The 27,845-nt window shown below is 37.0% G+C and overlaps 1 protein-coding gene across 15 annotated transcripts in view; it reads right to left on the bottom strand.

The window, feature by feature from the left end:
* MAPK8 (mitogen-activated protein kinase 8) overlaps positions 1–27,845 on the bottom strand; it is a 135,283-nt gene that overhangs the window by 34,006 nt on the left and 73,432 nt on the right. For all 15 annotated transcript variants that reach the window (XM_023230147.2, XM_023230140.2, XM_023230136.2 and 12 more), the window contains 2 exons: positions 3,996–4,166; positions 201–330 (listed from right to left, as the gene is read on the bottom strand). In XM_023230147.2, coding sequence (XP_023085915.1) covers positions 201–330; positions 3,996–4,117 — 252 coding nt within the window. In that variant the 5' untranslated portion in view covers positions 4,118–4,166. The remainder of the gene's footprint in view (positions 1–200; positions 331–3,995; positions 4,167–27,845) is intronic.

Raw genomic sequence — 27,845 nt, 5'->3', positions numbered from 1 at the left:
CATTTTTTGATACAATGTAATAAAGTTGTGAAAAAAAATCACCCTGCAGAGAGAGAGAGATATATATATATATCCCTTTTAAACAATGTTTTAATACAGAACAATTTAAAGTCCCTAATATTTAAAGTCTTTGATATTCACATATTCATGAATAAATCTTGATTTCATCTATACTTAGGAAACCAAAAATGTTCACTTACATTTTTGTGATTAACACATTTCATAAGAACTAGCTCTCTGTAGGCCCGCTTGGCATGAGTCTGATTCTGAAATGGTCGGCTTAGCTTCTTGATTGCAACATTTCTTTCAAGAATGGCATCATAAGCTGCACTGTAATAAGAAATTCAAAAACACACAAAAAACTTAAAGCAAAAATCTGTAAACTGAATTCATGAAACAGTCATATAGATTTCTCACTTTCTCCAAAGACAAGTAACTGGATCGCTTCCCAGTCTATGATGCTCAACATGTGTCTTCTATATCTATCACAACATGTTTTTTTGGCAACTATTTCCTAAAATGCTAATGGATCCAAACAGACAGTGGACTATGACAACTGAGACCCTGCATGTTCGCTGTGTTGCCTCAAAGATCCACCTAGTACATCATGGGTACTCAATGTACAAATGCATAATAATTATTTAGCTCCACTAGATAGCCTAAAGCCTGAATGAATCCTTAACCTTGCACTTCCATGAAGAAAAGGTAGGATAAAGAATGCATACGAGGCTGGGTGCAGTGGCTCATGCCTGTAATCCTAGCACTTTGGGAGGTCAAGGTGGGTGGATCACGAGGTCAGGAGATCGAGACCATCCTGGCCAATACGGTGAAACTCCGTCTCTACTAAAAGACAGAAAAATTAGCTGGGCGTGATGGCGCACACCCTGCAGAGATATATCTATATCCCAGCTACTTGGAGGCTAAGGCAAGGGAATCACTTGAACCTGAGAGGCGGAGGTTGCAGTGAGCCAATATCACGCCACTGCACTCCAGCCTGGGTGACAGAACAAGACTCCACCTCAAAAAAAAAAAAAAAATTATAATAATAATAAAATAAATAAGACGAAGGTATATACAGAGGTATGTATACAAAATATTATTTTATAATTTTTTGAAAAAGTAAAGCCCTTAAAAATGTGTTTTGGAGGAGAAACTAAAAATCAAGTTGTTTATAAATACGAATGCTAGATTTCAGGGCATGAGAAGCTGTTTTATAACTAGAAAACACAACATCATACCCATTACTCTTCATATCTTCCTCTATCCCATGACACTGACCATATATAGCACCTTTCTCATATGACAGGTCAGAGACACTGAAGCACAAATAAGGTAAAGTATCTTTAAAGAATTTTGTGATTGGAAGATCCTAAAAGTTATTTGGATTCACCATTGCCTAATGTAGGGCCAGTGGTAAAGTAATTTGCCCAAGGTTAAGCCAGAAAGTTAAAAGCAAAGCTGAGACCAGAAGATCTAAGACATGAAGTCATGTTTTTCAAACTGGACCACTTAACATACTATAAAAGACTATTTCTGTTTATATGTATATAATATTTGGAAAGCCAGCTCACTGCTGATTAACAGTTTTCTTACCTGACTGAAAACTTGAATTTGTTTTGTAGCTATCTGATCATATCAAACGCCATGTAGCACTATATGTATTAAGAAACTGGTACTGCATAAATGGACACATCTATACATTCTATATATACAACTACTGCCTATATATACACACACACACACCAAAATATACATAAATATTATAATCCTTACTTGTGAAATGCCATATTTACAAACACATCCTACTCAAAACAAAACAAAAACTCAGTGGGGTCATGCAAAATTATTAGATGTTTTGACTATCTTCAAATAAAGCAGGTTTTATTTTTAACAATTAAATTCATTGCTATTACTTTATCTGCCAAATCAAAAGCATATTTCAAATTCTAAAAGTTCAAAAGGGTCTGAGTGCACTCCACTATCCTGTATCCAAAAAAATTAAATTTCTAATTGTTGATTCTTCAATGTACACAAATCAGAAGCACCGGAGGATACAAAGGCCACAATCTAGACCCAATTAATCTTACTATTTATGGCTGGGGCACAAAATAATGCTTTAAAAAAAAGGTCTGTATTCAGCTGACTCAGCAACACACAAATGAGTTTTGAAATTTTTATGTTTAATATTTATCTATTTCATAAACATCTCTTATAGAAAATATCACTTTCAGCAAAAATATGAAAATAGTTATTCCTTAGGCTAAGGGCTTAAGAGGGCCTAATAAACAATTTTTTCTTAATTCTGATACAAAAACTTCAAAGTGCACCTATCTGAGGATAACTGAAGATACAGAAACATATATATATATATATACACACACACACACACACACACATATATACATATATATATATATATATATATTTTTGAGACGGAGTCTTGCTCTGTCATCCAGGTTGGAGTGCAGTGGCCGGATCTCAGCTCACTGCAAGTTCCGCCTCCTGGGTTTTACGCCATTCTCCTGCCTCAGCCTCCCGAGTAGCTGGGACTACAGGCGCCCGTCACCTCGCCCGGCTAGTTTTTTGTATTTTTTTAGTAGAGACGGGGTTTCACTGTGTTAGCCAGGATGGTCTCGATCTCCAGACCTCGTGATCCGCCTGTCTCGGCCTCCCAAAGTGCTGGGATTACAGGCTTGAGCCACCGCGCCTGGCCGAAACATTAACATATTTTAAAATATTGTTTATATAATCCTCACAATTCTGTAATTAGGTAAGAAACAGGCTCAGCAGAGTAAATTTGCCAAAAGTCATAAAGCTAGTAAATTACAGAGCTAAAACCTGAACAGAACCAGACGCGGTGGCTCACGCCTGTAATCCCAGGACTTTGGGAGGCTGAGGTGGGCAGATCACGAGGTCAGGAGATCGAGACCACGGTGAAACCCCATCTCTACTAAAAATACAAAAAATTAGCCGGGCATGGTGGCTGGTGCCTGTAGTCCCAGCTACTCAGGAGGCTGAGGCAGGAGAATGGTGTGAACCCAGGAGGCGGAGCTTGCAGTGAGCCTAGATCGTGCCACTGCACTCCAGCCAAGGCGACAGAGCAAGACTCCGTCTCCAAACAAACAAAAAAAGGTAACAAAAATATAATTATTCTTGAATGAGGCTTATAATTCCCCACAACACTAGTTTATTATTATGCTAATTTAGTGATCTGCAATCAGTATCAGAACTATATCCCAAAGAGTGATCTGCATTTCAGTTTATAAAGAATTATGCTGATACAGCCTAAGCCTTTTACAGAAGTTAGCTAATAAATCAATTTTAAACATATGGATGAATTTTGAAACACATAAGTGAGATATTAGCTGACTTCATTACCCAGTGTAGAATAAGATTTCTGAAATTCCAGGGCTTCATTATAGGATGAAAGTGATGGTTAAATGTAGCGTCTTATTAAACAGTTATCTAATGGGAATACACATGAAATTAACAAGCATGCCACTTATTCTTTCTTGATAGAGATATTTGTCTCCAATGGCTTATGACCAACTATTTAATCATAGTTTATACTTAAAGATGGCAGTTTATAGTTATATATTATGAATAACACAGGTTATTATCCCAAATCTGAAAATATGAAATCTAAAATGCTCGAGAATCCAAATTTTGGGGGCATTGGCATGACGCTCAAAGGAAATGTTTCACTGAAGCATTTCTGATTTGAATTTGGAATGCTCAACCAATGCAAATATTCCAAAATCTGACACTTCTGGTCCCAAGCATTTCAGATGACGGATACTCAATCGTTAATAATAATAATAAAGAAAAGACCATTGATCCCTGAAGCAAACAATTTACTGTGGAATAGTTTTCATTTAAGTTTTAGTTTTAATTTTTCGAGGTAAGTTAAATATTTGCCAAGGTATCTAAATTACGAGAGGAGAAAACGTAGCAGTTAATGATTCTTTGCCTAATTTTTGGAAGTAAAAACTTACCATACTATTCCTTGCGCTCCTGAGCCTATAGGTTTTAAATTCTGATACCGTTTCAGGACTGTGAATGTAGAATCTCCAATTTCTACACTATAAAAATTGTTGTCACGCTTGCTTCTGCTCATGATGGCAAGCAATTAATTTAATGGCTTCATCCAAAAATTCACCAAGAAGCTGCAAGATGGAACAAAATGTGATGTTAACAAAATGAACTTGTTTTAATATTAAAATTTGAGTCCTTACTCTGTTTACTTACTGATAGTAACAGACTGCTAGATCATGAAAAGAGCTGCTTCATTAAAAAACACAAGAAAAAAAAAATACCACAGAGCCTTGATCAGCATATGCCATATGAACGACTGATAGTTTTTTTTCAAAAGAAACATTAGGATAAATCATTCCTCCAATCTAGGAGTTACCAGCCTTAATACATTAGTAACTTACTACAAGACTAACAAAAGCAAATAATTAAAATTAAACACGTTTTTAACGTCACTCCACAGTTTAAAATAAAATTTAAAACCAGTCTTTCTCATGTGCTTATTATAGAGAATAAAAACCTTAATTTTTATGAGAAATTTACAAACTTTCATTCAAAACTGGTTAACAGTCTCATTCAGTGCCAAGTGGAGAGAACAACAAATGGAAATAAGTTGACTAGCACATGTCACCCTTGCCTAAAACACAAAGGGTACCACAGTGCCTTCACTGTGACAGATCCTCTGACCTGCCAAGGCAACCTCCTGGTGTAACATACATACTAAGACTGTAATGGGTGAAAGGATGAGAAGCAAAACAGCAACAACAGAGAGAGAAGTAGTTAGCATACTGGGATACAAAACAAAACAATACTATTCTATCCTGCTTGAAGCATTAAAAGTACAATTCAACTTCTAACTACCATTCCTTTACTACTTGTAGGATTAAAAATCAAGACAGTCTTTTTCTACCCATGTGAATACTGGTTATTAGCAAACTTATTATCCATCCTTACTAGACAAAAGATACTATTCCAAAATGTATGCAAAGCAGCTTTAACCTACTCCTCGCCTCCTCAATAAGTCATGAAACCAATTAGGTCTAAAGTTACTGTTTTTTGTGGTTTTAATATAATGCTAATCCCCCAAAAATCCTAATATGACTACAATACAAAGAATTAATTCAGCAAATATTAATTGCCTGCTAGGCACTCTGCATGTCCTGGGGCCAGATCACAAACTAGGTAAGAAGGTGAGCCACTGGAGGGTGGAGACCATGAGAATGCCTTGACCTAATCCTTGGCTGCGACATGTAGATTGTACTGCAGGAGAAAGGGGGAGCAAGAGTGGAATATGAACATCTGAGAGACTATTATAATGACTCAGATGAAAGAGAAACAATGAAGAGTCTTAGGCCTAAAGGAGTTAAAAATAAACAAAAATTAAACAGGCAACTCCAAACTATGTAAGCTGTAAAACCCGAGGACAAATAAACTAGAACCAAATGAAGAATTAGACTTGGATACATTGTAAAAGGTCCAGAGAAACATTTCCAAAATCACTAACTGGAGGAGTCATGTAGTGCTCCAGAGAAGACTGAAATGACAAGACTTATAAATTCTTCCTAAGTGGACAACCCATAATAAAGAAAGGAGCTTTGGTAATGATTTAAACACTGAGCTATGTTCACAGAATGCTCACATACAGGGATTGTTCATCCTAATCGTTTTCCTACCATAACCTGAATTCCCTCTTACCTACTACAGTAGTGAAATAAGGAAGAAGAGAAATGGGAAGAGTGGAAGAGGAGTGTTGGCCGTCAGGCCCTTTATTAATTATTCTACACATTTATCCTGGAAACTGGGTCAGCTGGGGGCATGGAGACACTAATAGTGATCTCTGATAATCTGCAAATATGAGCAGAGGCTGAGCACAAAGTTGATGGTGTTTTCACCTTCTGGAAGGTTAAACCTTCCACCCAAGCATTCAAACTACCTGCAGGTTAGGATTCCTAACCTTACTTGGAGGAGTCATAGGTCTCTCTCAAAAAGATTAAGATAATCAGGAGACAAAGGGGTATTCTGTGGTGCTTCACAGGAGTTGACATATTGTTATCACAGTAGGTAAAAAAAACACTGTGTTTCAGAGTTTCTCCACTGGCTGGGAAAAAAAAAAGAAAAAGCTTGAGTAGATCCAGGAACATGCATGCAGCACGACCATTTACTTTTTTGCTAAGAGTAACAGCAAGGCCGGGCGCGGTGGCTCAAGCCTGTAATCCCAGCACTTTGGGAGGCCGAGACGGGCGGATCACGAGGTCAGGAGATCGAGACCATCCTGGCTAACACGGTGAAACCCCGTCTCTACTAAAAAATACAAAAAACTAGCTGGGCGAGATGGCGGGCGCCTGTAGTCCCAGCTACTCGGGAGGCTGAGGCAGGAGAATGGCGTGAACCCGGGAGGCGGAGCTTGCAGTGAGCCGAGATCGTGCCACTGCACTCCAGCCTGGGCGACAGAGCGAGACTCCGTCTCAAAAAAAAAAAAAAAAAAAAAAAAGAGTAACAGCAAGAAAAAGCTCCTTTCTGTTCTCAGAACAGGGTGGCCCGGCCACAGGAGTGGGATTCACGGTGACAAGAAGTCTGAACAAAGGCTATGGCAGGCAGATAAGCATGGATAGTCGCAACTCCCCAGGAGCAGGGCAGACGCAGGCAGACAGGTTCCAAGGTTAAGCAGGCAGCCCCAGCTAGCAGTACCCTTGGCAAAAGCCACAGCTGCCACTTACAAGAACAGAAGACAGAGAACTCTCTACTCACTTATACTCAGTCATGCAATATTCAAACCTGATTTAAGCACCATGCTATGTACTGTTAACAAGATGGTAATCAGCATCTGGTTCCTCACAGTGCTGCAACTAGGACAGAAAAAGAGACCTTAAGCTGATGGCTACCTGCCTGACTGAAACTACAGCTGTGGTAAGGACAATGAAGGAAAACGGCAGGATATCAAAGAAGCTTGTGCCAGTCTGGGCTCAGGAACAGATACTCCTGACAACATGACGTTTAAGCAAGATCTGAACACCGAAGATGAGTCAACCAGACAGGGAGAGGAGAGAGCTTTCTAGGCAGAAAAAACAAAACACATGCAAAGGACCTATAAAAATTGTACCAACTGTACAATTTGATGAGTTTTGATTAACATATACAATTACATAACCACCATCAGGAAAATCATGATATAGAACATTTCCATTACCTCAATATATTCCCTATATGGTCAGTCTCCACTCTCTACCCCTTTCCCCCCAACTCCTAGCAACCACTGAATTGGTTATTGTGCCTTTTCTAGATCTTCATATAAATGAAATCACACAGCATGTAATTTTTGTTTGGCTTCTTTCATTTGCTCTAATGATTTAGAGATTCATCCATGCTGGAGTCCTTTTACTAGGAAATAAACTTCATTGTGTGGATGTACCACTTGGACATTTCAACTGTTTACAGTTTTGGAGTTATTATAAACGACACCAGTATGAATTTCACACTTTTTCTTCATTCATCTTGGGTTAATTATCTAGGAGTGGAATTGCTGAGTCCTATGTTTTTAAGAAATTGTCACACTGTCTTCCAAAGAAGCCATATCATTTTTCATTTGCACCAGCAAGATGTGAGAGTTCCAGTTGCTCCACATGCTTCGGATTGCCATTTAATTTTATCTATACTAGTGGGTGTACAGTGGTATTTCATGGTGGTTCACATTTGCATTTCCTAATAACTAATGAAGCTGAGCACCTTTTCATGGGCTTATATGCCATTTGTGTAATTATTTTTGGTGAAATAGCTATTTAGTTCTTTTCCCTATTATAAAAATACGGCTGTCTTCTTAAGAGTTTTAAGACTTATTTATACATTGTAGATACACATCCTTTGTCAGATGTTTTGCAACTATTTTTTCCCAGTCTGTGGCTTGCCTTTCCATTTCTTAACAGTGTCTTTTTATTTTGAAATAATTTTAGACTCACACAGAAGTTACAAAAATATTACAGTTTCTGGGTATCTTTCACCCAGCAACAACATTAGTACAACTATCAAAATGAGGAAACTAACACTGGTATAATACTATTAACCAAACTAGAAATTTTCCTCAGATTTTACCAGTTTTTACATGCCCCGTGTGTGTATAGTTCTACATAAATTTATCACATACTTTATATTAGTATAACCTCCACTACAATCAGAATACTGAACCATTCCAGCCTGGTACAGAGGCTCACTCCTGTAATCCTAGCACTTTGGGAGACTGAGGAGGGCAGATCACATGAGGTCAGGAGTTCAAGACCAGCCTGGCCAACATGGTGAAACCCTGTCTCTACTAAAAGCACAAAAATTAGCCAGGTGTGGTGGCACATGCCTGTAGTTCCAGCTACTTGGGAGGCTGAGGCAGGAGAATCGCTTGAGCCTTGGAGACGAAGGTTGCAGTGAGCCGAGATTGTACCATTACACTCCAGCCTGGCTGACAGAATGAGACTCTGTCTCAAAAAAAGAAAGAGAGAACACTGAATGATTCCATCACCTCAAAGAAACATCTTCATGCCATCCCTTTATAATCATAGACTCCTCCCAACTTTATTACCTGCGAAAACTCCTAATCTGTTCTTTGTCACTATAATTTTTTCATTTAAAAAGTGTTACAGGTTGGTAGTAGTGGCTCCTATCTGTAATCCTGGCACTTTGGAAGGCCAAGGCAGAAGGACTGCTTGAGCCCAGGAGTTCAAGACCAGACTAGGCAACATAGAGAGACCCCACCTCTATAAAAAAATGTAAAAAAAAAAAAAATCTGCCAGGGTAGTAGTGCACACCTATAGTCCTAGCTATTTGGGAGGCTGAGGCAGAAGGATCACTTCAATCCAGGAGCCAGAGGCTGCAGTGAGCTATGATAGCACCACTGCATGCTATCCTGGGCAACAGAGTGAGACTGTCTCCAAAAAAAAAAAAGTTATACAAATTAAACTCACCATAAGTAATCTATTAAATCTTTTGAAACTGGCTTTTTTCCACTTATTATAATGCCCTTGAGATTCTCTAAGGTGTTGGTGTATCAATAGCTTGTTCTTTTTCTTACTGAGTATTATTCATTGTATGAAATGATGACAATTTATCTATTCATCTCTTGATGGCTATGACAAAGCTGTTAAAAGGCTTTGTGTATACATTTTGTGTGAATATAAGTTTTCAATTCTTTAGGGTAAATATCGAGGAGTAAGATATGGTAACTCCATGTTTAATTTTACAAGAAACCGGCAAACTGTTTTCCAGAATGCTGTATCATTTTGCACTTCCACCAGCAATGTGTGAAAGATCTAGTTCCTCCACATTCTTACTAACTCTTGGTTTTGCCAGTACTTTTTATTTTAGCCATTCTAGTAGGTGTGTCATATCTCATCGTGGCTTTAAATTCACATTTTCCTAGTAGCTAATCATGTTGAGCATCTATTTCATGTGTTTCTTTGTCATCTGTATATGCTCTTTGGTAAAGTGTCTGTTCAGTGTTTTACTCATTTTCTAATTGGATTGTCTTATTCCTACTGTTGAGTTTAGAGACTTTTAAAATATGTTCTGGATATACATCCTTTATCAGCCATGCAATTTCCAAATATTTTCTTCCAGTCTGTGGCTTGTCTTTTTATGCTCTTAACAGTGTCTTTCACAGAGTAAAAGTTTTTAATTTTGATGAAGCCCAAGTTATTATTCTCCTTTATGGATTCTGGTTTTGGTGCAAGAATTTTTTTTTTTTGTTTTTTTTTTTTGAGACAGAGTCTCGCTCTGTCGCCCGGGCTGGAGTGCAGTGGCCGGTTCTCAGCTCACCGCAGCAAGCTCCGCCTCCTGGGTTTACGCCATTCTCCTGCCTCAGACTCCAAGTAGCTGGGACTACAGGCCCCCGCCACCTCGCCTGGCTAGTTTTTTTTTTGTATTTTTTAGTAGAGACGGGGTTTCACAGTGTTAGCCAGGATGGTCTCGATCTCCTGACCTCGTGATCCGCCCGTCTCGGCCTCCCAAAGTGCTGGGATTACAGGCTTGAGCCACCGCGCCCGGCCTGGTGCAAGAAATTTTTATCTGGCCCTAGATCAAAAAGATTTTCGCCTTCATTTTCTTATAAAAGTTTTATAGTTCACACTTTACATTTAGATTTATGATAACTGTTGTATAAGAGTTTTAAGTCAAAGTTTATTTCTTTGGTTATCTAATTATTCTAATACTACTTGTTGCAAAAAGCATCATTTCTCCCCAATTAATTGCTTTTGCATCTTTGTCAAACTTCAGTTGGCTCTACTTGTACGGTCTATTTCTGGACTTTTAATTCTGTTTCACTGATCTATCTTTTGATCAATACCAGTGTCTTGAGTATAATGCTATACGTTAAGTCTTAGAATCAAGTAGTGTGATTTTTTTTCAGCTCTATTCTTCTTACTCAAAATTGTTTCCAGTTACTTCATAATTCTATATACATTTTAGAATAAATGTGTCCATGTCTACAAAAAATAATGCTAAGATTTTGATGGGAACTGTGTTAACAGTGACTTTTGAAGATCAAAAGTTTTTAACTTGGATGATGTACAATTGATTTATTTTTTCTTTTACAGTTTGGTTCTGTATGTCTAAGAAATCACTGCCCACTTAAAGGTTAAGATTCATTGTTCTGCATACAGATGTCCAATTGTCCAAAAACCATTTGTTAAAAAGATTACCAGTTTCCTCCACTGAATTGCCTTGGCATTTTTGCTGAAAATCAGATAAACATTTTTGTGTGCGGGCCTATTTCTGAACTATTTTCTATACCATTAATAACGTTTATCCTTAGGCCAATACCACACTGTCTTGAGTAATGTAGCTTTCCAGTAAGTGTGAAAATCAGGCAATTTAAGTCATTAAACTTTGTTCTTTTTAAAAATTGTCAGCTATTTTAGGTCCTTTGCATTTTTATATAAATATCAGAATTAAGCTTGTCAGTCTTTACAAAAAAGGCCTGCAAAGATACTGGCTGGAATTGTATTTATGGTATACATCAGTTTGGGGAGAAATGGCATTATAGCAATTTTTGAGTTTTTCTGATTCATGGACATGACCCTTGTTTCCATAGGCCTGTATAATTTCTAACATACAGGCTTTACATAATTTTGTTTAACTTCTCCATAGCATTAAGATTTTGAATGCTAATATTTTTATTTTAATTTGTTTTTATTTAAATTTCCAATTACCCATTGCTAGTATGTAGAAATGCAATTAATTTTTGTATAATGACTTTGTAATAGGCTCACTTATTAGTCTTAGTAGGTTTTTTTTGTGTATTGGGATTTTCTATATACACAAGCAATTTTATTTCTTCATTTCCAATTTGAATGCCTTTGAATTCTTTTTCTTGCTCTACTGCCCTAACTATAACTTCCATACAATGCTGAATAGAAGTGGTGCCTGTTCATGATCTTAGAGAGAAAGCATTCAGTCTTTCATCACTAAGCAAGATATATGTATTACAGGATTTTACCAGTTGTCCTTTAACAGACAGGTTGAGAAAGTTTCCTTTATATCCTAGTTTGAGAGTTTTTATCATTAATGGGTACTAATTCTATTAAATGACTTTTCTGAATATACTGAAATAATCATACAGTTTTTCTTTCTTAGCTGGTTCATATGGCGAATTACACTGATTGATTTTCAAATGTTAAACCACCCTTGCATTCATGGAATGAATCCCGTTTGGTCATAAAATACTATCCTTTTTATATATTGATTCAGCTGGCTAAAATTTCATTGAAGATTTTTCCATCTATTTTTATAAGGAATACTGGACTGTAGTTTTCTTTCACATTAGAGTAACGCTGACATAAAATGAGTTAAGAAGTGTTCCCTCTTATTTTCGGAAAGAGTGTATGGAACTGATACTCATCTTTAAATGTTTCATAGACTATCTCAGTGAAGTCTTCTATGATGAGTTGATTTCTTTTTGAGGGAACGTTTTAATTATAAATCTATATACTTTTTAAATATAGGGCTGTTTGGCAACTATTTCTTCTTAAACAGGCTTTGGTAGTTTGTGTTTTTCAAGGAAATTGCTCATTTAATAATTTAAGTTATCCAATTTAATGTCTACAGAATCTATACTCATCTCTCCTCTTTCATTCATATTAATCTCATTTCTGTCTTCTCTTTTTTCTAATCAGTCTGGCTAGAATTTTATCACTATTAGTGATCTTTTCAAAAAACAAGATTTTAATTTCTCTTACTTTTCTCTAATGTTTTACATTTTCATATTTCAATGCTTCATTTCCTTCTCATTGCTTGTTTTGGAGCTATTCTTTCTTCTAGTTTCTTAAAATGCAATTTTAAAGTACTGAGTTGAGAACTGCTTTTTATAAGGATTTAAGCCTTCATCCAACAACTTCATAACCATATTCAATAACGATAAAAGCAGACACTTAAAAAAAAAACTTACTTTACGTGAGGTCCTGTTTCAAGTGCTTTGTAAGTACTATTTTAATACTGAAAACAACCCTAGAAGGATTTTCTATTTGTTTACAGCTAGAGAGTAAATCTAGTCCGTGGTATTACATCCCATATTCATATTTTGTCTGATGTTTCCTTATGTTAAGAAAGGAACTACAGTTTTTCCATCTTACAGATTATGAAATTGAATCTTAGAATGATTAATTGCCTATGGTTACAATGTAAGGGGTAGAGAATTTGAGTCCTCCGAAAATATATTAGTCCAAAAAACAAAAAAAAATAATCTTGAAGATAAAAACATAGAGGAAGAGAAGTTATAAGTCTTAAACCTGTTGAGTCTGAGAAAACTTTAAGACATTCAAATGGAAAAATCAATTTGCTATCTAGATATAGAACTGGACCTCAGATGAGTAGTCTGGGTGAAAGATAAATGTAGGAGTTGTCATTGTTACTGAAGCAATGAGAGACAAGTTATTCAAGAGTAGTGGTTAAGTAAAAAGAGACCTAAGATTCAGCTTTATAACAACCGCATTTAATGAGCAATTGGAGAAAGATAAGCTGACAAGGAAGCCACGAAGATGTAGTCAGAGACCTAGACAGAAAACAAGGAGAACACACTGGAGAAGCCAAAGGAAGAGAGTGTTTTGAAGAACAAAATGGTTCACAGCACTGATTGTTACAGAGTGTCAAATAAGCCATCTGAGTAGAGCCAACGCAGTAGAAGCTAGATTAAAATGAGCTGATGTGTAACTGGGAAATGTATAAGAACACTGGATACAGCTACTTCTTTAGAGAAGTTTAGCAAAGAAGACCAAAGATGAAATAGATAAAGAAGAGTAAATGGTCAAGGGAGGATAATCAGATTATACATTATGTGTGATATAGCATAGTATAACACATAACATAGAGACAACCTGAACATGTTTATATGCTAATGAAAAGGATCCAATAAAGAGAGTAAGAGAATGGGGGAGTAAGAAAGAAAATAGGTTTCTCAGATAGCACGTTATTTCCAAAAAGGAAGAAAAGAATGGGATCCAGAGCACATGTGTGGCCATATGGATGGAGATATTAGTATGTCACTGCCATAAAAAAGTACCATCAAGAGACTGAGACAGAAAGTGCAATTTCCAAGTGTGATATTATTATATATCTATTACATATTAGATAACAATAACTATATATGATTCTATGTATTGTATATATAGAGAACATATATATAATAGGTTTTCATCCACAGCTCCTGGCTCCTAACTCCCATATACCTTGTTACAGTCTTTTGTTATGATGTTGGGGTGCTTTAGGTCTCAGAAAACAGAATCTCTCTCTCTTGATTTTCCCATCCTCCTTTCACCAGCTCAAGCCAAGACTTTAATCTTCCCCTGCCTTTCTGACTGCAGGTCATAAGACTCTAATTTCAGAAGGGGGCCTGTCCCATACCCTTGAGAAAGGAATGCACAGAAAGGCTAAGAAGAATCTGAACAGACAGGCTTGTGGGTTTCTCCACTCAGCCTGTTAGTATCAGATTATATCCTTTTTGTTCAATCCCATTTCCACATGGTTGTCGATCGTACCTATCCAATAAATCTCCATGAAAGGCTCAAGAGGACAGGGTTTAGGGAATTTCTGGATAGCTGAACATGTGGGGGTTTCTGGAAGATGGCATGCCCTGGGAAGGCTTGGAAGCTCTGTGTTCCTTCCCCCATACCTTACGCTATACATCTCATTATCTGCATTCTTTGTAATATTCTTTATAATAAACTGGTAAAGGTGTTTCCCTGAGTTTTGTAAAGCTGCTCTAGCAAATTAATCTAACCCAAAGAGAGGGGCATGGGAACCTCAACTTGGAGCCAGTCAGTGAGAAGTTTCAAACCTGAGACTGGTATCTGGAGGCGGTGGGAGAGGACTGGGCCCTCAACCTGTGGGATCTCATGCTATTTCCACGTAACTAGTGTCAGAATGGAATTGGAAGACACTTAGCAGGTGTCTGCTGCAAAAGTGATCTCTTGCTTGGTGTGTGGGAAACTCCCCCTACCCGACATTTGGTCACATAAGTCTTCTGTGATTATTGTGTTGAGAGAACAGAAAAAAAGCAGTTTGAGTTTGAGTTTTTCCACATTCACCAAGATAAGGGCATTAAGGATACTGGTGAGATTTATGGAGGATGCATTTGATATACTGATCTCTCCATCACGAAGCTTGAATGGCAAGAGTACGTGTGAGAAGGAAATGGCACGGTTTCTGATGACTCATTTCCCCACTCAGGAAGGCTTCTGCGATTAAAAACAAAGGAACTCTTGTTATAGAATTTAGATGTAACTGATTAAAATATATGAACAAATATTGGCATTATTATCCCAGTTAATAAATGGAACAATCTGAGGCTCAAAAGAATTAATGTGCAACCAAAAGTATGGAAATACTGACGTTCAGCTTTAACTTTCAAATTTCACCTGTCACTACTCCTACAGCAAGAAGATACAACCATGTCAACATAGCTAAACTACCATCCCCCAAACTTTGATGTATCATTTGTTCATTTCCCTTTCCCTTTCATGAAACAGTTTAACACTCTTTTCTATCTATCCAAATTTTGTCTAAGACTAGCTTAGATTTGACCTTCACAAGCCTTTTCCATTCAAACCAGCTCTAACCTAAATTCTCATCTAAACTACTTTGCTGTATATTTACTTATGCAGATTTTATTATCAGACTGTGGTCTTTCTGAGGACAACGGCTGCATCTCCTACATTTTCAGATTTCCAAAACACTTAGGCTCTTCACAGAGTTAGAACAAATAACTGCTAAAAAAATTAACCAAAATGTAAATCTTTTTAAAATAAATTACTTAATAAATTGTTTCATGTATTTTTACCAGTGTTTCTCTTTATTAGTAAAGGGGGGGTGCTATATTAGGTTTTTATGACTCAAGGTTTATTTCTGTGATATCTTTATATACCAGGCTGACCACCCATCCATAAAATGGCTAGCCTGTCAAGCCTGAACATAGAAACACACAGGTTAAACTAGTTACCTAAAACATACTTAAGGAGAAAAAGAATAAGTTCAATGCAACCATACAGCCAGACTCTAGAGACCCTGGAAAATAATTCAGGTAATACAACAAGGTTCGGAATTTAAGACAGCTCTAATCATCAGGCAATCCTGACAATAAGTCACTGAGGTAACTTAGAGCCTATCTATTTTTACTTAACCTGGTTCTGTGGCTACCAATAGACCTATCTATGACAGTTAATTTTATGCATCAAGTTGCCTAGGACACAGGGTGCCCCTATATTTGGTCAAACATTATTCTGGGTGTTTCTGTGACGGTGTTTTGCAAAACTTTAACATTTATATAAACAAACAGAGTAAAGCTGACTGCCCTCTGTGATGTGGGTGGGCCTCATCCAATCAGTCGAAGGCCTGAATAAAACAAAAAGGCTGACCCTCTTGAGAATAAGTGGGAACTCTTCCTGTCTACCTTGAGCTTGGACACTGGTGTTTTCCTGCCTTTAAACTCAAACTGAAATATCAGCTCTTCCTAGATCTTGAGCCTACTGGCCTTTGGACTGCAACTACATTCGGTGTTCTGGTTCTCAGGCCTTTGGACTCAAACTGGTGCTACACCATCAGTTCTCCACGGTCTTCAGCTTGCAAACTGCAGATCCTGGGACCTATGAACCTCCATACCCACATGAACTAATTTCGTGTAATAAATATCTTAATACAGCTCCTCAGAGACGCCTTACTTGACTAGCCTATCTAAATTTCCCTTTAAGCACACTCTCTCCCCTCAACCTGCTTCATTTTTCTTCATATCACTGACTATTGCTGACATTCTAATACATGCTTATTATCTGTCCCACTCAAATCCAAGTTCCATGAAAGCGTGAATTTTGGTCTGGTCATGAATAAATCACAAGTGCATTGAGTACTACCTGGCTAACAACAGACATTCAAAAAATGAATGAGCCAATGAACAAGTGAACAAACTGTTATTTTAAATTCCCATTATGAATTGCCTGTTATTCTCCTCTCAGGGAGTAGTTTACAGGAGAGAAAGAGAAAGATGATTAACCTTATTATTGCTATTTATGCAGTTTTCATACCAGGCCACTTCATAAGCCACTAGCCTTGGGCCAGAGGCCTGCCCTGGTCTAATCAGTTATGGAAAAAGTGGCAGAACCACATGTTACAGGATTCACTGAGTAACCGCTTCTTCCGTAGGCAGATAATAACCTCTAAGGTGAGGGCTCATAGTGAGCACTATGAGGTTAGCTCTAAATAATGAAGTCTCACGGCTTTCAGAATATAGTAAGAATTTCTTGGCCTCAACCCTAACTCACATCATTTCTCTAAAAGAGTAATAAGCTTAAATTTAACCTCACTCCTTATTAGCCCTCAATTGGCCTTCAGATCAGATCTCAGTTGCCACCATGCAAATGCATCTATTTCAGTTCTAGGTATTCTCAAAGTTCATTTTTCAACTATATTTTAAGTAATTAATATAGAAATACCACTATGTCCTGCACTAAAAAAGCCTATTTCAACAACAGACGTGTCTACAATTTAACCAAAAGTAATAGAAACAATGTGTGAAAAATAGGGTGCATCCTAGGGTAATCTCCCCTTCCTCCTTTCCCCAAAATAAACTATGGCTGACTAGCCATTTATGTCTCTCAGGACATATACTTTTCTTTTTTCCTTAGGAGACTGCCTACTGAGTGGTGTGAATGTAGTGCCCAATCTTGGACTTTGTGGTTCCTCCTCTATACTAAGGTAGTAGAGCCATATGAAGAGTAAGCCAGCCCAGGTCTGAGCGTGTACTACAGGGCCCAGGCTGAGATAGCCTATGTTTCAGTCACTGCTGACACTAGCAACAAATGAAGAACACCAGAATTTTACTCCCATTCTCACCTGGGGCATATTATTAAAGAGAAATTATTTTGTAATCTCACAATTGAGATTATATACTGAAGAGACAGATAAGAGTGTGGGATATCTTCTTAAACCTGGGGGGAACATGCTAGAACAGAAAAAGCTCTAGAAAGAGAATGTCTTATTGATAAGTTTCCAGTTAATTGTCCCATTTTTACCCTCTTAAAGGGGTTTTTACATTGATTCCCACAGCAACCACAAACCTACAGGGGCATACTACTTCCCTCTCTCTCCACTTCAGTTGAATGAAGGACTTGATACCAAATCTCTTCCTTTGCCTCCTTTAATAGAGATGAGAAGGGAGACTCTTAAAAGTGATGTTACTAAAATACCAAAGCAAAAGAAAAGGGAAATAATGAAAACTACAATAAAACAAAGTTTTATCATAAACCTACTTAATGGCTAACCTTAGAATTTAACCAACTGATTTCAGAAGCTATCTCACAGAAAGGTGAGGCTAACAAGCCCCTGAAATTCTCATAACAAATACACCGTTAGTAAGAATTAAGATTCTAGAAGTTTATTATTAAAACAAAATGAAGTAAAGCCGGCAGGCAAAAAGGAACATTTTAGAATTCTCTACCTATACCATCTTTAAAGCTGAATGAATATACAACACCTGTATACTTTCTTTTTGCCTTTCAGTCTAGCCTAGTGACTCTCCAATTTAAATGTGCATAAGAATTAATGCTCAAGAATGCATATGTACACAAAAGATTTCATATTGGCTTTCATGAGTTAAGGAACTTTCAAGGGTGATTCTGACTTTGGCTTTACACACTAACTTTATACTCGAGCCCAGAGTGCACAAAATTCCCCTTTCTTCCAAATAATCCACAAAACTAACATAGTCAAAATTAACCCTAAAATCTCCTTAAATCATAACATAACATAACATAACATAACATAACATAACATAACATAACATAACATAACATAACATAACATTTAGTAGAACAACATTCAGGGCCATTATTTTATTTAAACTATTTACACTATATATGACATGCTCACCCGATGGGAGACACGTACAAACTAAGAGAGAATAGCAGATTCTCATCTGCAAGGGCATAAGCTTCCTAGGATGGGCAGAATTGTCTGTATTATTGAAACTGTCATTTTATCTGTCAAGACATGTACAGCTGGATATTCAAAAGTTAAACTCATGTATAATAAAATGTCACTACCATAAGCATTTTAAAAATGACACTTCCAGGAAGAGGCTTTAATCTTATAAAAATATATAATCTTATAAAATCTTATAAAATTTTATAAAAATTAATCTGAGCTCTTTCCAGATGATTCCCCACTATATTTAAGATTCTTCTTTCTCCTTCTCCCTTTTCTGTAATACTCTCTTATAAAGAAGAGGTTATAGTTCCACTCCCACAGATCCTCTGTAATAAAGTAGAGGGCAAATCCTTTAATCATCAGTATAACTAGCACGTTTCTTTAGTTGCACATGAGTCCAGAAAAAAATTATTACAGCCAAGAGACAACTTTGTTTGCCCTGGCCACTTCACTGTTCTTTCTAGCAGGTTTACTAATCATACCTAGTTTGCCCTCTCTTCTAGGAGAATCTGACCCCCACCCACAAAGGGGAGGAGGAGGCCTGGTTTGTACTTCTGCAATTGGGTTTTTAAAGACCTATTCACAAAATAGATTTAATTCTTAATCGAGCTTATTTGAGTAGGTTTACTGCATTCTAACCACAAAATGATGCTAAGACAGAAATTGTCTCAACAAGAACTGTCCCTTAACAATTTCTACATTTTGAGGATGGGGTATTTAGCTAAAGAGCGCCAGACACATGAAATCAGTAAGCGAATTCAGAACTTGTTTCCAAGTCATTCAGACATTCAAGTTATTTATTAAAGATCTCAGGACTTTATAGCTGTATCCTTGGCAGTAAATTAAGTACATGTTTCTGACTACTTTAAAAAATACATATTTCAATAGAGAGGAGGTCTTGCTACGTTGCCCCCTGGCCTTGAACTCCTTGGTCTCAAGCAATCCTCCTGCCTTGGCCTCCCAATGTAATGGGATTACAGATGTGAGCCACTGTGCCTGGCCATTTTTGGCTACTTTTAAAACAGTAACAAATATAAGTAACAGAAATGATATCGGTACGATATTACCATAACACTTCAGTTAGCTTGTATCCAAGATTCTAAAATTACTTTGTACTCAAAATGGTAAGCATCTCAAAACATTCCAAAGTTAGCTTCTGGGCTTGCTCAGCTGCACATAGATTATTAGTGTCAGTAAAGCAATGTCAATTTTCACAAGGACATTCAGCTGAATAAACAGGTCATCTATTTTGTAAGAATATACTATTTCCCAAGGTACTCAAAAGATATTTTAATTTTAAATCTAAGAAAAATTGATACCCAAAAATTTCCATAAAATTTTTATGAGTTTTTACATAAGAAAGAATGCTGAGCTTTAAAGGCACCTTTGTACAATGTACTACTTGGGTTAAATCTTTGCCTGTCCAAAAAAATTGGTTACACCCTGAAAAAACTCATTCCTTGAGAAGATTCAAATGCTTGACATTTTCTTCTAACTTTTGCCAAATCTTTTACTAATAAAACTCCCAGGCTCATAAGAGAAGAAAACGCTGATCACATTCAACCACCACTAAACAATTCCTAAAACTGCAAATTAAGAATAGGAAATGAAAAGTGTTCCAGATGCATTTCACAGAGAATTTTTTTCGTATTAGTTGATACCACATATAATTATTGCTAGTTTATCCTGCTAGCAATGTAATTATGATCAGAATTTTTTTAATGCTAGGTAGTTTTTAGAAAAAAAGATTCCATGGCAAATGGCTTTCTGTAATTAAACGTGTCTGCCCCCAGTAGAAAAAAAATAATAATCACTGAATTTTATATTACAAATGATCTCAAAATCTAAAAGCTCAGCAAGACGGGGCAAAAACTATTTCCATTTGATTATGATAACCAAATATGACAAATCTAAGTTGAAGACTTGCAAGACAAGTAAAAAGTTTAATTGTCCAGCTAACGAACCTGTATCAATCTCCAGAAACAGCTTGAATTTTATGCTTCAAGTTGTCCTTCACAGGATAAGGCCTAAAGCCTGGCCAACAATAACAACAAAAAAACTAACTCATTTTTTACTACCAAGAAAGTAACAACAACGACCAGAAACTAAAAACAAACATTTTTTTTTCTGTATAAATCTGTGGCAGACACTAAGTATTTCTCGTCTAATCATCTCTTCCTCTACAAAAGGGATTTAAGATTTTCTGGAGTGGTTCAATATCCTACATATGGGAAAAGTTGCTGAAACCATTCGAAGTCAATTTCAACATAACATGACTGCCCGACACGCTAGGCAGCAGAAGTGATAAAAATGGCTTGGTTTCTAATGGTTTGGGTTTTTTGATTCATGAACGTCACCAACGTTAACTAAACATGAGGGTTATGAAAATTTAAAAAAAGAAGCTTTTGCTCTATGGAATTCGAGCCCTTTCAAATTATCAGGCCCAGAGAGGCATTTAAAATGTACAGTAGTCATGTCTCACTCCCCCTTGAACTAAATAATTACCTCTTGAAGCCACATGCTATGTAACCTCTAGACTAACTGACCCCAAATAGTCATAAAATGCCATACACAGCATAGTTCAAAAATGTATAGACAATAAATAACCAACGTTATTTCTGTAAACCAACAAGAATTTCTGATGAATAACTTTTTGTAATCAATCCCTTTCCTGATTCATCCTTTTTTTCTCTAAAAATATGAGCCTCTCTTCTGTTCTCTAGAGCACTCCCCAAGGCCACTTGGAAGTGTGTCCTAGGCTGCAGTCCTCAACCTTGGCCCAAATAAATTATCTATATTAACTATGCCTCAGTTTCTTCCTTTTAGGTTGACATTTACGGCACTGTGAGCAGGATTCAAAGTAACCCACCCTTAGCCATTCCTGGACTTGGCACCTGGCCAACTGTGAACCTCTCATGTTCTTCCAATTCCAAGATAAATTACTGGACAAAAGTCCTACTAATAATCTGGACCTATACCACTCTTTGGTTGAAGGTCTACATTTTATTTGGGCTGTTCTTTCAAACCCTCCTTTTTCAGAAGAGAGGTCTTTAACCTGGGGGTAACCCTTCAGGACTGCTTCTTTATCAGTTATCCATGCTGAGTCCACATATATTATGCTTTTTTTGCCCTTTTCCTTAATGGGCTTTCCCAGCTGAACTCAGCAATTTTAGCTAACAAAAGCGAACATAAAGAGACCACCCAATTCAACAAAATCGGTGTCCAAAATACAGCTTTCTGTCATTTAGTTGGCTATTTATAAAAAATTTATATCTACAAAAGAAATCTTCCTTTGTAAGGGTCTCTGCCTCACTGTTCCTGGAGAGGGAGTGCTAAGTCACTAGAAACATACCATTGGCTTACATTTACATAAGTCTTCGGTGAAGGTGCTTTTCAGGCCATCTTGTCTTTTTTTTGGAGACCGTCTCGCTCTGTCACCCAGGCTGGAGTGCAGTAGCATGATCTCGGCTCACTGCAACCTCTGCCTCTCGGGTTCAAGCAATTCTTCTGCCTCAGTCTCCCAAGTAGCCGGGATTACAGGCGCCCGCTAGCACACCCGGCTAATTTTTTTAATTTTTAGTACAGACGGGATCTCATCACGTTGGCCAGGCTGGTCTCACTGGCCTCAAGTGATCCACCTGCCTTGGCCTCTGAAAGTGCTGGGATTACAGGCATGAGCCACAGCGCCAGGCCAGGCCATCTTGTCTTAACTGGCTTTTACCTACATCCTTCTTCCTTAGTTTGCTTTCAGCTCTGGACTTTTGAGTTGTACATTTTTTCTACATATTTCACATGAAGTGTCATCCCTTTAAAAGAACCTAATAATTGCTTAGGGCAATAAAATGGGTTACTGGAAGATTAATAGTCTAAAAGAGAGAAATGTATTTAAATTTGGAACAAAAGGAGCAAACAGTGCAACTACAAAATGAGAATAAAACTACTGAGATTATAAAAATACAGACCTAACAATTTTTTTTTTCAAAACCAGGACTGATGAATGGCACTGATGATACCCTTTAATGCCCAGCTGGAGTTCACAGTCCCTCGGAGAGATAAATCTTATAATGTCTTTGAAATGTTAACATGCAGGAATTAGCCAAGCAGCATTCCAGCTAAGATCTAAAACAGAGTTAAAAATCTTTAGAACAACAAAAAATTCCTTTCCTTGGTTAATATCTTTAGCTCAGGAGAGAAACATTTATTAAGAATTTGAATTATTTTCAATTATTACAATATTAATATGACTCTTGACCCTTTAGGCTTCCCATTTGTTATTGATCCTTTTCCCTTCCACGAACAGCTTTTGATTTCCTGTCTTCTTCTGTGGTCAGCTGAACCACTAGAGAGTATAGCCAAGCAAAAATGTGGATTTGCACTTTATTTGTGGCTATCAAGACTTTCATTATTTAAACCGTCTTTGGGGTGGTTCTGGATCTTGTGAGAGCTTGCTTTGCACCTCTTTGGAGATGCCTTGTGTATCCTTGGTCAAGTCATAACAACTTTTCTTAAGGCTTATTGGTTTTGGTTAGTCACTTGGAAAGGTACCTTTGGTTAAAAAGAAAAAAAAAAGTCAAAAGACAGGAATATTGGCTGTTTATTCCAGCTAAAATCTGTTAAGAAATTTGGAAACATTATTTTTTCTTTGAAAGAGGTCTATAGCCAGAAATTAGCCTAATTAAAAGCTGACATTCAGCTTCATGTTTTAGTTTACATAATTTGGTATTTTGTTTTTACAAGGTATAGAAAAGCTAAATATATTCAGATCTGTTAATAATATTTAGATCTGTTAATAAACAAAAAAGTAGATATCATTTATATTTTGTAGAAGTATCTTTCTACAAAACCACGAAATGATTTGTCTACAAATATGGACATAAAACAATTAACTACTACTTACTTCCTAGGTTTTTCACTTGAAATTAGTACTAAGAGTTAAAATCATAGTTAATATATGTAAGTAAAAGTACTAGATACATGGGAAATACTTCTGTATGCAAAGTGTACAAGGAAAGCAGGATGTGTTTTTCGTGAAGAAAGTTATAAAAAAGAGAGGAGGGTGTGGGTTTTGCTAAAGGAAAAGTAATTTTGTCTTGTTTAGAGGTTAAAGATTGTTTCAGAATTTACGTGATATAGCTAGAACTAAATTTAAAAAGTTGGAGAAAGAAAAAACTGTAAGAGGTTATAAAAGATTTATGAAAATCTTATCTGGTCAAAGATGATTGGGATCAGATGGATCTGTTTATTGTAAGATTTTATTAAAATTACATTTAATATTAATAATATACTGATACAAAGGTAGGATTTGGTTATTTCTTTTGAACAAGATTTTCATGTAGTGTTAACAGGAGATAGTAAAAGGTTTTGTTTCCTTTTGAGTAAACTACAAAAGAAAAGGAGGGAGAGAGATTTTCTTGGGCTCATGCTGCCTTTATAAGGTCTTATTTGGAAAACTGAGTCTTACTCTTTGATACAGTCCCCTCAAACTTATTCTTTGATGGAGTCTCCTGCCTATCAAAGAGTACAGGTTTTGACTTTTTAAAAATTGTTGACTTACCACTTTGTTTAAATGACTAATTATTTTACAATGACCTGTGATCCTATTTTAATACTGAGCATTTCAAAACTTTCTTATTTTGATATCTACTGTTTTATTTATATTTATTTATTTTTTGAGATGGAGCCCTGCTCTGTCACCCATGCTGGAGTGCAGTGGCATGATCTCGGCTCACTGCAACCTCCTCCTCCCGGGTTCAAGTGATTCTCTTGCCTCAGCCTCCCAAGTAGCTCAGATTACAGGCGCATGCCACCATGCCCAGCTAATTTTTTTGTACGTTTAGTAGATACAGGGTTTCACCATGTTAGCTAGGCTGGTCTCGAACTCCTGACCTCAGGTGATCCACCTGCCTCGGCCTCCCAAAGTGGTGGATTACAGGCGTGAGCCACCATGCCCGGCCATATCTAGTGTTTTAAACCTTTGATATCTGATACAGTTCCCCCAAATCAAATTTCAAACATGGAAAAGCATTGTCAAACAACAGGGTTCAGCTTTCTTTGAGTTACAGTTGTATGTATATGTTATTGATATGTGTTCCAAAATTGTATGCAATTCCTAAACATATGAGATGCCTTGGTATATGCAGTAAACTGTTTAATTCTCATGTCTTTTTTTTTTGAGACAGAGTCTCGCTCTGTTGCCCAGGGTGGAGTACAATGGCATGATCTCGGCTCATTGCAACATCAGCCTCCCAGGTTCAAGCAATTCGCCTGCCTCAGCCTCCCAAGTAGCTGGGATTACAGGTGCATGCCACCATGCCCAGCTAATTTTTGTATTTTTATTAAAGACAGCGTTTCATCATGTTGGTCAGGCTGGTCTCAAACTACTGACCTCATGATCCGCCCACGTAGCCTCCCAAAGTGCTGGGATTACAGGTGTGAGCCACTGCACCTGGCCTGTTTTCTTTTGTTTTTTAAAGAGCTTTCTTTCCCTCCAAATCCTAAAGTGTGTGTCTTCAAAGAAATTCATGGAAAGGACTTTGAATACAAGTTTGTACCATATTCAATTATTCTTGAATATAGGTTTCAGATAACTATGGAGATGACACCATTGGACTGGGTAAAAATTTCCAAAATTCGAATAAAAAACTGATGTGTTAATGAAGACTGCTAAGTCAACATGAAACAGAACAGGAATTAATTACATGGGACTGAACTGATAGAGGACTGAAAAGATTTTTTAATCACTTTTGGTTTGAAACATTGTTGATTCTTCTCATATTTGTTTTGCCAGAGTCCAAATTTTTTTTTGAGTCATTTATAGCTCACAGCAATTAGGTAAAGTATACTTTTGTGGGCAAAAGTAAAACATTTACCTTCCTCTCTATCTGATTTTCTCCAGAATTTGGAAACTATTTGTGAATATTCTTATTTTATGGCATTTATGACAACACAGTTATTTGTGTAAGTGCAATTATTTTGTTTGTTTGTTTTGTAACAGGACACACTGGAGACACTGGTTATTGTACCAAGGTTTAACCGGAACAGCATATGATCAAACTACTTTGAGGAATTAAGGTTGACTTTATAGAGACAATAAAAAGCCCCTTGGAAAGATTTGGTCTAATACCTTGTCTATATTGTTCCCTTACAGGAATCTTGACTTGTGGTTGTAAAAAATGTCACTTTCTGAGAGTTTCAGGAATAGCAAAATATTTTGGGACTTGAAGAAGAGAAGAATTCACCAAACTGTGAAAGTATTACAGGCAGTCTGATGATTAATCCCTGGCTTGACTTCTTAGACTTGAGATGTTTCTAAAAGTCTAATCTAAAATTTCTTATGAAAAAGCTTCAGCAAAGCCAACTAGTCTATACGACCAATAACTATTCTTGTTGCACTTCACACAAATAATCAGGCCAAGTATAATAACTCTAAAACTTACTTTGCAAATAAATTGGTCTATTTCTCTTTGGTAGAAAAGAGGGATTGGATGGGTGTAGTGGCTTGTGCCTGTAAGCCTAGCTACTCACGGCTGAGGTGGAGGATCACTTGAGCCCAGGAATTCAAGGCTGCAATGAGTTATAATCATGCCACTGCACAATAGCCTGAGTGACAGAGGGAGACTATCTCTAAAAGAAAGAAAAAATTTCTAGGTATAAATATATACATTTTATATATGTAAAATTATATATTTTTTAAAAATAAAAGACTAGAGACAGAAAAATCATGTTTCATTAGAAAACTGTAACACACCTCTTATTAGATTCTAGGCCTGACCATTGTTTTTGAGTTTTGTTATTTGTCAACCACCTGGACTAAATCCTGACTTATTTCCTGGCTACAGCCAGTCTGTAAAGAAGAACCAGGTTTTAATTTTTTTCACGATTTTGTTGTTGTTGTTGGCTCCCTAAAGAATAGGTTCTTTTTTCATTCTGACATGTAAATTCACTTTTTTATTGTAGTCAATGTGTGCATTATATTTCTACTATACAAATTCTTAATGTTATGTATCTCTTATTGTTTTACTTTGGAGAAAACTAAAATCATGGGATTCCAAAGACTAGGGATGATTCAACAAGCAATGACTTACATAAATCAGTAATTTAAATGAGGTCTCATTTCTACCACTCTGCGATGCCATCCTAAGTCAGCTTTTGCAAGCTCTTAAAATTCCTCACCGAGACATTTCCTCCTCCCTCATCAACATGGGACAGCACGACCTGGGAGTGAGCTTTCCTGGTGACAAGGGACATCATGACACTTAGATTTTGATTAACAGTGCTTTCAAGAAGAAAGATTTTTGACCACAGGAGTAAAGGCTGGGGAGGGAGGGGGGAAGAGAAACTTTTTATCTAAGGAATATGGGCCTAAGTTACCAGTCCCAAAAAGGCATTTAAAATGTAAGAGCAGTTATGTCTTATTTCCCCTTGGAGTAAATAATTACCCCTTGAAGCCACTTGCTATTCAAGCTCTAGACTAACTGACCTCAAGTAGACATAAAATGCCACACACCCTATAATTTAACAATGTATAGGAAATCATTCACCAATGTTATTTCTGTAAACCAATTAGAACACCTGATAAGCAACTTTTGTAGTCACTCCCTCCCAATTTATCTATCTTTTATTTATTTATTTTTCAAACAATTTAGTTTCTTTCTTTCTCATATAATAGTCCAGAGTTAAGTGGGAGAGCCACAGAGAAAAGGCAGCTCTATTTCATGACGTTATCCAAGGACCCAGGTTCCTTTTATCCTGTTGCTCTTTCACCTCCTAGTGAGTTATTGCCCATGTGGTCGGCAATAACGCATCTCTTCTCCAATCCAGGGGAAGGGTGGGAAGAAGACAGGGTGAGCACCTTCTCTTCTGAGGATATGACTTGCAAGTTACACAATTTCTTCTGCGCAAATTAGCCTGGCTCACACACCAGTCACATCTTACTGCAAAGTAGCCATGTACCTAACTAAAAGTTGAAGGGTTCAATTGACCAAGAGTAAGAGTGGATATTTGGATAGTGATCAGTTTTTCTATCATGGGTCCAAGAAATGTGTTTTTTCCTTTTTTTAAAAAATTATACTTTTAAGTTCTGGGGTACATGTGCAGAATGTGCAGGTTTGTTACATAGGTATACACGTGCCATGGTGGTTTGCTGCACCTATCAATCCGTCATCTACATTAGGTATTTCTCCTAATGCTAACCCTCCCCCGACCCCCTGACAGGACCTGGTGTGTGATGTTCCCCTCCCTGTGTCCATGTGTTCTCATTGTTCAAATCCCACTTAGAGGTAAGAACATGCGGTTCTTAACTAACAAAAGACATTTTCTGTTCTTTTGTTAGTTTGCTGAGAATCATGGTTTCCAGCTTCATCCATGTC

Source organism: Piliocolobus tephrosceles, chromosome 9 (assembly GCF_002776525.5).
Source record: "Piliocolobus tephrosceles isolate RC106 chromosome 9, ASM277652v3, whole genome shotgun sequence".
Lineage (NCBI taxonomy): Eukaryota > Metazoa > Chordata > Mammalia > Primates > Cercopithecidae > Piliocolobus > Piliocolobus tephrosceles.
The sequence above is the reverse complement of the archived record's forward strand: the minus strand, read 5'-3'. Positions and strand labels throughout refer to the sequence as shown.